This window comes from Nyctereutes procyonoides, unplaced genomic scaffold, assembly GCF_905146905.1.
Source record: "Nyctereutes procyonoides isolate TBG_1078 unplaced genomic scaffold, NYPRO_anot_genome, whole genome shotgun sequence".
Taxonomy (NCBI): Eukaryota; Metazoa; Chordata; class Mammalia; order Carnivora; family Canidae; genus Nyctereutes; species Nyctereutes procyonoides.
In genome coordinates this window covers 16,357,521-16,369,665 of record NW_026575020.1, presented here as the reverse complement: position 1 = coordinate 16,369,665, position 12,145 = coordinate 16,357,521, and the positions used below count along the sequence as shown (strand labels likewise).

The 12,145-nt window shown below is 37.5% G+C and overlaps 1 protein-coding gene across 2 annotated transcripts in view; it reads right to left on the bottom strand.

Moving 5' to 3' along the window:
- RPS6KB1 (ribosomal protein S6 kinase B1) overlaps positions 1-12,145 on the bottom strand; it is a 39,778-nt gene continuing 27,633 nt past the window's right edge. For both annotated transcript variants that reach the window (XM_055327398.1, XM_055327406.1), the window contains exons 8-15: positions 11,871-11,961; positions 11,595-11,685; positions 10,827-10,934; positions 10,474-10,536; positions 9,995-10,072; positions 4,986-5,093; positions 1,863-1,975; positions 1-932 (exon numbers count right to left, since the gene is read on the bottom strand). In XM_055327398.1, coding sequence (XP_055183373.1) covers positions 695-932; positions 1,863-1,975; positions 4,986-5,093; positions 9,995-10,072; positions 10,474-10,536; positions 10,827-10,934; positions 11,595-11,685; positions 11,871-11,961 — 890 coding nt within the window. In that variant the 3' untranslated portion in view covers positions 1-694. The remainder of the gene's footprint in view (positions 933-1,862; positions 1,976-4,985; positions 5,094-9,994; positions 10,073-10,473; positions 10,537-10,826; positions 10,935-11,594; positions 11,686-11,870; positions 11,962-12,145) is intronic.

Below are 12,145 nucleotides of genomic sequence, written 5' to 3'. Positions count from 1 at the left end.
TGTGGTTAACAATGATTCATTTGCATTTTTATTATTTCACCAAGAGAAGAAACAGAAGTTGTCTGGCTTTCTTCACACCAACCAATAATTTTGCATTTTAAAGTTGGGATGTTTTCCATAATGAGCTGAATCAAAAATCTATTTGAAAAATATATATTTATATAAAAAAAAGATTCAGGTTGTTTGCACGTAAAACATCAATTGTTAAGTTTCTTTTGTCTTTGATTCCATGTTGCTGGAAAAAGTTTGAACAAGCTTGCATGCTAATTTGTCCTTAGTTGCAAGTATTACAGGCAATTCCATACTTTGCCTAATGAAAGGATAACCCTTCTTCGATACAATCAGAACTCAACAGTGATTCAGAAGCAACATCCTACCCTTAATACTGTCAGTTCGAGCCATCAACATGAAAATCCGTGATAAGGTTGAGAAGATGTCGCTAGGAATCAATTAATTGATGTGCCTAAGAGTTCCACAATACTATTTTGCTTTAGTTTTTTTTTTTTTGCACCATTGATTGATTTTTTAAAAATCCATGTTTATTTTTCCTCTATCCAAAGTGTTCAATGTAATGACACTGACTCTTCGAGACTGTCATTTTGAGTCTTCTTGTTTCACCTTATAGGATGCTCACACATCCCTTCCCCACCTTTTTTTTTTTCTTTGCCTTAAATTCATTAAAATCATTGCTCTGTCATAGATTCATACGTAGGTGCTCTGGTCGTTTGGAGATCATGGGAAAAGCTTGTTTTTTGTATGGCCCGGAGTTCGGCTGTCGTATTGGAAGTGGTGCTGAAGCTTCCCCACTCATTGTCACATCCATCTGCTCTACTCCACTTGTTTCCATTGGATATTCCACAGGTGTCTGAGGATTTGCTGTGCTGGCTGAAGCACCTCTTCCCCAGAAATCCCCAGGAGAAAATTTGACCGGGCTTTAAGACAAGGAAGAGCTATCATTCATTTATCTCAAGGATTATCTCACAAGAAATATTTCCCTTATTTTTAAAAGGAGTGGGGTAATGTGACATTTATTTTTATTTAATTTTATTTTTGTGTGAATTTAGTACAAAGGCCATTGCTCCCCTAGACTAACTGCTAGAGTTCCCTAATTGGTCTGTTTACCTCTATTACTGCCTGTGTAAAACCCTCAATGATATATATATATTTTTTAAATCATTTTACTCCCCACTTAAAAGAGCTTTCCATTACATTTAAGATGAAATACTTCTCCAAACCTTTCTCTTCCTCACTCACATGTGAAGAACATTGACCACCCTTTCATTTCCAAGACCAAGTTTTTTCCTCCCTTAGGGCTTTTACATGGGCTGTTGCTCTACCTGTAACACCCTTAATACTTCTGATTTTTGTGTAGGTGGCTTTTTCTCTTCGTTCTTAGAATTTACTTCATCAGGGAGGCCTGGTTCTCTGATCACGAACAGAAGCCCCCCTGTTGTTATTTGCTACCACCACACTCTTTATATTTTTCTTCATATAGTAACTTGATACTACTTGTGATTACATATTTCTTATATTTCCTTCTTCAGTTGTTTTGACTCTCTTCTCACTAACTGTAAGCTTCATCAGGACAAGGGCAATTCCTATGCTAATCATGTACCCCCATTATGCAACACAGTCCCTGGTACACAATAAATGTTGAATGAATGGGTAAGGAAGACATTTGCCAGTGCAGCAACTTTCACAGGAAGGAAAGTATATATAGCATACAATAAGATGTAGATGCTGTGCTTATGTCAACCAAAGAGAATATGACAGATCTTTTATTTATGTAACCTGGCATAAATTTCTTAAGCATACTCTTCTAGGTTAAAAAAAAAAAAGTGAGAATAACAAAGTCTGAATACCTGACAGGTGTTCGTGGGCTGCCAATAAATCTTCGAGGTGATCGGATTTTTGGTTCAAAGGAAAATTTTTCTTTCACACTTTCAAGTACAGATGGAGCCACATATGTAAAACCCTGAAAGATAGTAATTGTAGACTACAGAATGGCACTGTGTCATATACATCAAGAAAATGTGGTTTCAGTCTGACACACCAAAACAGCAATGCACACCTAAATCACCACTCTGTATACTCCCATCTCCCCAATCTCATTTCATACCAGTTAGATTCTTTCCAACCATTTTTTGAGGCACAGACCTCAAGAAGACAGAATTCTACTGAGCCCCATATGCTAGCAAACAATATTCCACACTTTGTTGAATATTTGTTGAAATAATTGTTGAATTTGTTGAAAGGAGTAGAACAAAATAGGAAAATTTAGGCTCTATGTTAAGATATTAAATACCAAGAGGAATGCAAAGAAAATTCTAGTGTTTCTAGCTACATGAACACAAGCAACTAAGATTATCACATCCTAGTTTCTCATTATCACACTCTAGTAAAAAGAGAATTCTCCAACTTAGCATGTGTGATCTCTCTGGTTTTATACCAATGATTAGACAGATTTGGTATTTTCTTGAATGTATGAGGGAAAACCCTCAGCATTGTGGAAAACCCTCAATTGTAATAGGCAATCAGGCAGTTTTGTTAGCTTTAGTTCTTTCTTAGGCCTTGCTATCCAGCTACCAGGTGTCATTTCTCTTGCTGTCAATGTTTTTAAAGATTTTTTTTTTTTTTTAAATTCATGAGAGACACACAGAGGCAGAGAGGGAAGCAGGCTCCCTGCAGGAAGCTTGATGCAGAACTCGATCCCAGAACCCTGGGATCACACCCTGAGCAGATGGCAAATGCTCAACCACTGAGCCACCCAGCTGTCCCTCTTGCTGTCGATGTTTATCCCTTTAACAATCAGTCCTCCACCTAACTTCCCTTCAATTTACTATTATAGTCCCCTATGAATAGCCATTATGAGTTATAGCACAAAGCCTTCGGGTGAAGTCCTAAAGAGTGAGGTACAATTCTGCCGTGCATATTCTTTGTGACAGGTATATGTGGACTTTAGAAGCCATTTCCCCACAGTCTAGTGGGCTAAAGCCATAACTACCAAGAGGACCAAGGCTGTTCCTTCTTCAGCTTTGAATTTCCTTTAATTCTGTGATAGGAATTTAAATAATTATTGAACTGAAGTTGCTCTGATCACAATCTGCATGTAAGTGGGATGTTACTATTTTTTATTAATTTTTAGGGATCCACTTTACATAAAGAATTCTGTCTACAACCTAACAAATGAATTATTCTTGTGTTTATTATTTGGCCAGTTTAAGTAATTATGAAAAGTTTAACTGGCAATGAAGGCTTAGTTATATAACTTTTGCCACCATGACTCTAGATTTCCTTAAAGCAAGGTAAGATATATCTAGACTTTTTTATGGGGGCAAAATTGTCAAACTAGTTGAAACTTTGCAATGCCCAACTGAGGAAAAGACCTCTATGTTATTTTTTTTTTAAGATTTTATTTATTTATTCATGAGAGACACAGAGAGAGAGAGAGCGAGGCAGAGATACAGGCAGAGGGAGAAGCAGGCTCCATGCAAGGAGCCCGATGTGGGACTCGATCCTGGGTCTACAGGATCACACCCAGGGCTGCAGGCCGCGCTAAACCGCTGCGCCACCGGGGCTGCCTGACCTCTATGTTAAATCAAAGCTATAAACTCCACATCAGTAGAAACAAAATTCTGTATCACAAGAGAAAAAAAAGAAAGCTATGCAAGAATTAAAATGAATCATGAATACTTCACTAACAGAACATGAGAGATTTTGCTAAGGAGTATACAATGATTTTGCTTCATGTAGACATAAACTTAACAACATGCATTCATATTTCATCCCTTAGGTAAATTGAAAATATTGTAAAATTATATTTTGCATATGTGCTCTACTCTTATATCACTATATAATCACACATTTATAAAATTATTATTCAAAATTTACTCAAAACTATACTGTACTATGGTGATTTAAGACTAATTTTACACAATTTCTCCATTCCATGCTAACTTTAGAACTTACCCTCTGCCCCAAAAGACTACAACACTATTATGTATTATAATGTGAATAGTATAAAAAAAATTGAGAATTAGTGACAAATCTAGTGAACTCAGAAATAAGAGAGGAAAAAAACCCAACTTCCAAATTATTATTTTCTCCATATTCCATTCTCCCTAGAGGTAGTCCAAAAAGAAATGACAAAGGATAATGCCAAGTAACAAAGGAAAAAAATGAGGTTTTTGTTATCAAAGTCTACAATCTCTAAAAAAAGATTTTAAAAAATCTAAAAGCTTTGCTTCTTTTTTCTTTTAAGATTTTATTTATTTATTTGACAAAGAGAGACTACAAGCAGGGGGAGTGGCAGGCAGAGGGAAAGGGAGAAGCAGACCCATGGAGCAGGGACCCTAATGTGGGGCTCGAACCCAAGACCCTGGGATCATGACCTGAGTTGAAGGCAGATGACCAACCAATTGAGTCACCCAGGTGCCTCAGCTTTGCTTTTCTATTTGAGGAGACAAGGTACAAATCAATACAGATAGTTCCACAATGAAAATAAATCTACTACTGTTTCCTATGAACCAGTCAATATATTTTGATGTCAAATATTCACAATCAACAGGTTAAAAATCCCCTACAAAGTTATACTACATGTACCAAAAATCTGTAGCTATTTCAGGAATAGAATAGTTATAGTGAGCTCTTCTCCTATGGTTATAATAGTGTGACTTCCAATTGAAATACTGAGTCAAACATCATTTTAAGTCAATGGCCTATCTAAAAAAGGAATCATATACTCCAAAGAATTATATAGTCCTACTCTAACTGCTGAAATGGATACTGGATCATGACAATCAATTTTCTAACTTAGCAATTAGAAAACTTAAAAAACGTTAAATATAACTAAATTAAAAATAGTATCTCAGGTTATCTGTATCAACCGCAAAGCAAGTAAACTGAATTTTCTTACTGAAAAGGGTCCATCATACTTGAATTCATACTTGATTTTCTCATGGCTACATGGAAATTCTTTCACTTACCAAAAAGACCTGGTTGGCACTTTCACTGAGAGTTGAGTCATCTGGGCTGTCAACAGGTGTCTGACGTGTAAACTTTGAATCAAACTGACTCACATCCTCTTCAGATTGCTTTGTGAAAAACAAAATTAGAAAATGATGAATAGTCTATATTATACATATCAACCAAATGCCATTACTTGCTTTAGAGAAGGCTCTAGCTAGAACTCTTCACAGGGTTTGACTATAATAAAATCTCAGAATAGTCTTAGCAGGCACAGACTAAAGAATAAATACAGGTGGGAAGTTTCAAAGGTCACATTACATCTTCAAATTTTAAACATATTAAAGTAGATTTTTATTAGTACACACCATTAAAAAAAAATTTGAATGTCAGTCTTTCCCACTTAAAAAGCTTCAGTGTGCCTAGTCCACTGGCTAAATTTTCTATTAGAGATAATTTGCTTAGTTGACTACTGCAGGTGTATGATAAACCTGAAAAACTACTGAAGCAGAGTTTCAACACAAAACACATTTATAAAATGCTCTGAAGTTTCTTCTCCTATTATTTCATCTGACTACAGATTTCTCAGAGAGCAAAAATGGTATTCTACTCTGTATGAGTCTATTTGCTTATGAAAAACATCACCTAAATTTAACCACATCTGTTTCTTTAATTCCTTCTCCCTGATAAAACATCAGACTTTGTGGTCATGTCAAAAGAGCCAGGGAACCAACATGAAGAAGCACCCAGTATCCAAAGATGATAAAAACTAAGCATCAGCAAAAATTACTGCAATGGATTAAAACACAAATATATTTCAAAAGCATAAGTTCATAATTATACTTTTAAAAAATTACAGAATTCATTGGTCAATTTTGGAAGATGTTAAAGAACTAATTTATTATTTTGAAAACTGGGAAGGAAACAAACATTTATCCTGCCTTTCCTGTATGAACAATCTAAGTTTCTTTTTAGGGAAAAATTCACTAATGAAGAATTAATAATAGTATTAGAATAAGAATTTTGCAAACCCCTAACGAAATCTTCAAGCTAGGCCAGAGTTTCTCATTCTCAGCGCTACTGATATTTCGGGCTTGATAACTCTTGTTGTAGGGGCCTATCCTGTGTAACAGAGGATGTTTAGCAGCATCTCTGGCCTCTACCCACTGCAAACCAGTAGCATCTCCTCCTCAAGTGGTGATAACTTGTCTCCAAACCTTACCAAATTTACCTTAGCTAAGAATCACCAATGTAGGCAATGATCAATGACCACTAACATCACTAAAAAAAATACAAATACATACATTATGCCTCCTGACCAAAATATATAACATCAAAAGTTTTATCTCAATCAGATTAATTCTCTAAATCTAAATACTACTATCCAAATCAAAATCTAAATACAGGGAACTAATTACACCATATGGTCAATGACACTATGGGGTTTTAAAATCAGCAAAATTGGGGCAGCCCAGGTGGCTCAGCGGTTTAGCACCGCCTTCAGGCCAGGGCGTGATCCTGGAGACCTGAGATTAAGTCCTATGTCAGGCTCCCTGCATGGAGCCTGCTTCTCCCTTTGCCTGTGTCTCTGCCTCTCTCTGTGTGTGTCTCTCATGAATAAATAAATTCTTTTTTAAAAATAAAATAAAATCAGCAAAATCAAGATGTTAGGAACCCTACAGGATAGAACCCTCTAGTTTCTTCAGTAAGTACTCAGGAGAAGAATTGAGAGGGGGTATCTACAGATGGAAAGAGACATAAAAAATACAATAACCAAACTGTATAGATCTTGACTGAATCCTTATTGAAACAAACCAACAGGGGGAAAAAGCAAACAAAGTGGGGAAATGTGTGTTTTTTTTTAATTTTTTGAAATGTCAGCTTTTTAGTTGTGACAATAGCTAGCAGTTCTGTTTTTATTTATTTGTTTTTAAAGATTTTATTTATTTATTCATGAGAGACAGAGAGAAAGAGAGAGAGAGAGAGGCACAAACACAGGCAGAGGGAGAAGCAGGCTCCATGCTGGGAGCCCAACGTGGGACTCAATCCCAGGTTTCCAGGATCACACCCTGGGCTGAAGGCGGCGCTAAACCGCTGAGCCACCCGGGCTGCCCAGTTCTGTTTATTTTTTTATTTTTATTTTTTAGATTTTATTTTTATTTATTCATGAGAGAAACACACACGCACACACACACACAGAGAGAGAGAGAGAGAGAGAGAGGCAGAGACACAGGCAGAGGGAGAAGCAGGCTCCATGCAGGGAGCCTGACATGGGACTCGATCCTGGGACTCTAGGATTGCACCCTGGGCTGAAGGCAGGCACTAAACTGCTGAGCCACCAGGGCTGCCCTCTTTTTTTTTTTTTTTTTTTCCAGTTTTGTTTATATTTAAACAAGATGACCTGACAAGCTGGACAGTTGATACATAAGGGTTAATTAGCCTCCTTACAATTATATATATAAAAAAAATTTTTTTTTAAAGATTTTATTTATTTATTCATTCATAATAGAGAGAGAGAGAGGAGGCAGAGACAGGCAGAGACATAGAGGGAGAAGCAGGCTCCATGCCGGGAGCCCGATGTGGGACTCGATCCTGGGACTCCAGGATCACACCCTGGGCCAAAGGCAGGCGCTGAACCGCTGAGCCACCCAGGGATTCCCTAAAAATATTTTTTTTAAGATTTTATTCATTCATGAGAGAGGCAGAGAGAGAAGCAGAGACACAGGCAGAGGAAGAAGCAGGCTCCATGCAGGAAGCCCAGTGTGGGACTTGATCCCGGGACTCCGGGATTATGCCCTGAGCCAAAGGCAGACACTCAACTGCTGAGCCACCCAGGCATCCTAATATATGTAAAAATTCTAAAGCAAGTCACCTTGTACTCCAGGACCAAATTATCATTTTCCTCCTCCTCCACCTTCATCCCAAGAAACAGAAAAACAAACTACCACCTCACAACAGTGAGATTGGTGAAAATTAACAAGACAGAAAACAACAAATGTTGGAGAGGATATGGAGAAGGGGGAACCATCGTGCACTGTTGGTGGGAATGTGAACCGGTACAGCCACTCTAGAATACAGTGTGGAGGTTCCTCAAAGAGTTAAAAACAGAGCTACCCATGACTCAGCAATTGCACTGCTGGGTATTTACCCCAAAGATACAGATGTAATGAAATGCTGGGACACTGCACCCCAATGTTTATAGCAGCAATGTCCACAATAGCCAAACTGTGGAAGGAGCTATGATGTCCTTCAACAGATGAATGGATAAAGAAGATGTGGTCTATATATACAATGGAATATTACTCAGACAGTAGAAAGGACAAATACCCACCATTTGCTTCAACGTGGATGGAACTGGAGGGTATTATCCTGAGTGAAGTAAGTCAATCAGAGAAGGACAATCATCATATGGTTTCACTCATATGTGGAATATAAGAAATAGTGAAAGGGATTATAAGGGAAAGGAAGGAAACTGAGTGGGAAAAATTAGAGAGGGAGACAAACCATGAGAGTTGACTCAACCCGGGGAAACGAACAAGTGTTGAGGAGGGGGAGGTTGGCAGGGGGTTGGGGTAAGTGAGTGACAGGCACTGAGGGGGGCACTTGATAGGATGAACACTGGGTATTATTTTTTTTTTCGAGCACTGGGTATTATACTATATGTTGGCAAATCGAACTTAAATAAAAAACGAAAATAAAAGAAAAGAAAAGCTGTATTTTCTCAAATTCTGAGGTGGAAGAAAGACAAGAACTAACACACCAACTAATTTACTCATAAACATATTGTTATGGTTTGAGTTGTGTCCCCCTCAACATTCATGTGTTGAAGCTCTAACTCCAAGTACCTTAGAATAAAACCTAATTTGAATGAGGGTCACCGCAGATTTAACAGTTCTTTTTTTTTTTTTAATTTATTCATAGAGACACAGAGAGAGAGAGAGAGAGGCAGAGGCACAGGCAGAGGGAGAAGCAGGCTCCATGCAGGGAGCCCGATGTGGGACTCGATCCAGGGTCCCCAGGATCAAACCCCGGGCTACAGGTGGCGCTAAACCGCTGCGCCACCAGGGCTGCCCTCACCGCAGATTTAATTAGTTAAGATTTGGTCATTCTAGAGTAGGGAAGATCCTAATCTAGTATGACTGATGTCCTGATAAAATGGGAAAAAATGGACGCAGATCTGCACAAAAGGAAAATGCAAACATAAAAGCAGAGATCAGGTGATGTGCCAAGGAACGCCAAAGATTGGTAGCAAACCTCCAGAAGCTAGGAGAGAGGCACAGAGTGGAACAGAAGCTATCTCACAACCTTCCTAATGAACTAAGCCTGTCAACACCTTGACCTTGGACATCTAGTCTCCAGAATTATAATATAACGAACTACTGCTGTGTAAGCCACCTAGTTTGTGGTACTTTGTTACAGCAACCCTAGCAAACTAATACACATATATGTTGTATTTTGAAGAAAAAAAATTCCCAGAAAATCAAATTCAAAATAGGGTTGAATCAGAGGGTAACCAACTTACCTTGGTGAGCATTTTGTTATGTATGTAACTGTTATATCACTATGCTGCTTACCCAAAACTTACATATTATTATATGTCAACTAAACTTCAATTCAAAATCAAAAATAAAATAGGGGCATCTGGCTGGCTCAGTCAGAAGAACATGGTACTCTTGATATTGGGGTTATGAGATCGAGCCCCATGTGGGATGCAGATTACTTAAATAAATAAAACTTAAAAAATAAAAATAAGAGTAAAAAATTATATCCCACAAAAATACAATAGGGTTGAATTAAGCAAAGTAAAAAAGTTTCAGTTACTTGAAATATTTGTCTTAGGCAACCAACTTAAAAATAGGTAATACAGTCATCAATTGCTGATGGCAGTAGTCCTTGAAAAGACTGCACAGAATTAAGGATTGTGAAAAGTTTTCTGAATTGTAAATATAATGTTTTTGAATGCTCTAAGATTCTCCTATTCTGAGAAAGTACCAAGTCCTTCAAATTATATGCTTTTATGTATACATACCAAGAGAGGTTTAAAGGGTGGCTCCACCTTCCGAGCCAGCAGTTCTTCCCAGTTAATATGCCTGAAGAATGGATGAGCCTAGGAAAAAAAGAACAGGAAGAAAAGTCAAGGGGAATTGACTTCACTGGATTGACAAATTAACTGTTTGAAGTTACAAATCATAAAATAAACTATACTATTTATTTTTTAGATTTTATTTATTTATTTGAGAGAGAAAGAAAGCATTCACTGGAGAAGTGGAGGGAGAGGGAGACAGAATCTCTCAAGGTGACTCCACACTGAGCGTGGAGCCCAACACAGGGCTCAATCTCAAGACGCTGAGATCATGACCTGAGCCAAAACCAAGAGTCAGATGCTTAGCCGATTGAGTCCCCATATGCCCCACAAAATAAGCTATACTTTAAACTACATACAACCAACACAAACACATGTAATTAGCATTCTCTTTCCCTCAAACCACCAAAAAGGCCAATCCCTACTTGAACTTCTCCAGCATCTCCAGGACCAGCTCCAAGCCGAGAAGCAGCATTTCTTTTCAGCAGCTTTAGGGAGGAAAAAAAAAAAAAAACTGATGGAACCTTAGTCAAAGTGATTATTTTTTACTTATAGAATTTGCTCGTCTATTTTGAGAAAATAGGCTTTACTAATTACTACTAAACACTGGTTGGGAATAAAAAGGAGAGAAAATCTTTAAGCAAGCAAACTTGTACTTTACCTGCAAAAACTGTAGGCTTTTTTGTTTAATATATGTGTATGATTTTTTATTCAAAATGTATGCTCAACTCTATTTACTTAAATCCTAGCAGTTGAGGCTTATCATTTCATGCCCTACCTTTTTAAGCAGATCTCTGGCTTCTTGTGTGAGGTAGGGAGGCAAATTGAGTTTACATTTGAGGATTTTGTCAATTGTTTTCTTTCTATTCTCCCCAGTAAACGGAGGCTAGGAGTAGAAGAGAGTGAGAAAAATTAGCATATAAAAAATAAAATTATCCATTTCCTGAATCAGTTATGCACAGAGATCAAAAATGTATCCTGTGATATGGGCTGACTGCTAAAGATCTATATAGGTTTTTTTTTTTTTTAAGATTTTACTTATTTATTCATGAGAGACACAAAGAGAGACAGGCAGAGACACAGGCAGAGGGAGAAGCAGGCTCCGATGTGGGACTTGATCCCCGGACCCAGGATTACACTCTGAGCCAAAGGCAGACGCTTAACCGCTGAGCCACCCAGGTGTCCCAAAGATCTATAGTTTTTAAGCAACAGGACAGAATAGCAACATCTCAGAAGAAACTGAGTTTTCATTATTAACGTGTGATAATAAATGAGCCACATTATGCTTTACTTTCTCCTTTTGTAAAATAAGGGCAGTATCTATTTTATACCTATTTCACAGGATTGACATGACAGATCATTTAAACAAAGTTTTTAAAAGTATAGGAGCCCATACTGCTACCAATAAAGCATTACTAGTGTTAATTTTTTAAAAATAACTCCATCAGTAACATTTTTAAAAAGCACAGGAAAGGTCTCTTGCCATATGATTTAATAACTACTCAGCACAGACCATAATACATGCAGCTTTTAACTGTGCACCTACTGCTCCAGTCAGCATGTCATACATTAATGCTCCCAAACTCCACCAATCCACAGCACGATTGTGGCCACTTCTCATCAAGATCTCAGGGGCCCTACAATGAGAAAAATAACATGCCTAAAAAATTCACCATTTGCATATCATCTGAATTAGAAGTTTAAAAACAATATACAGAGCCAAATGGTACTACAGAAAATACAGCACCCTATTACATAAACCAGGTAAATGTTAGCTATTACCCCCCAAAACCACTTATATTTCTTTCAACATGCAGCTCACATGTATTCTATTGTTCCACAAAATGTGTGTGTGACCGTTCCATCATGAATAGATTCTTTGCATAGTCCAAAGTCTGTTAGTTTCACATGACCTACAATGAAAGATCATAGCATAGTTATTCTGAGAATTCTAAGCATGTGCAGTGTTTGAATGTATCATACAATACAATAATCTATCCTTCAATTTTCTGCCTTAAATATTTTTTGAAGATACAAACTAGCAAGGTGCCACCCATAAAATGGGATGCTAACTTTTTAAAGCTACCACAGAGTCAT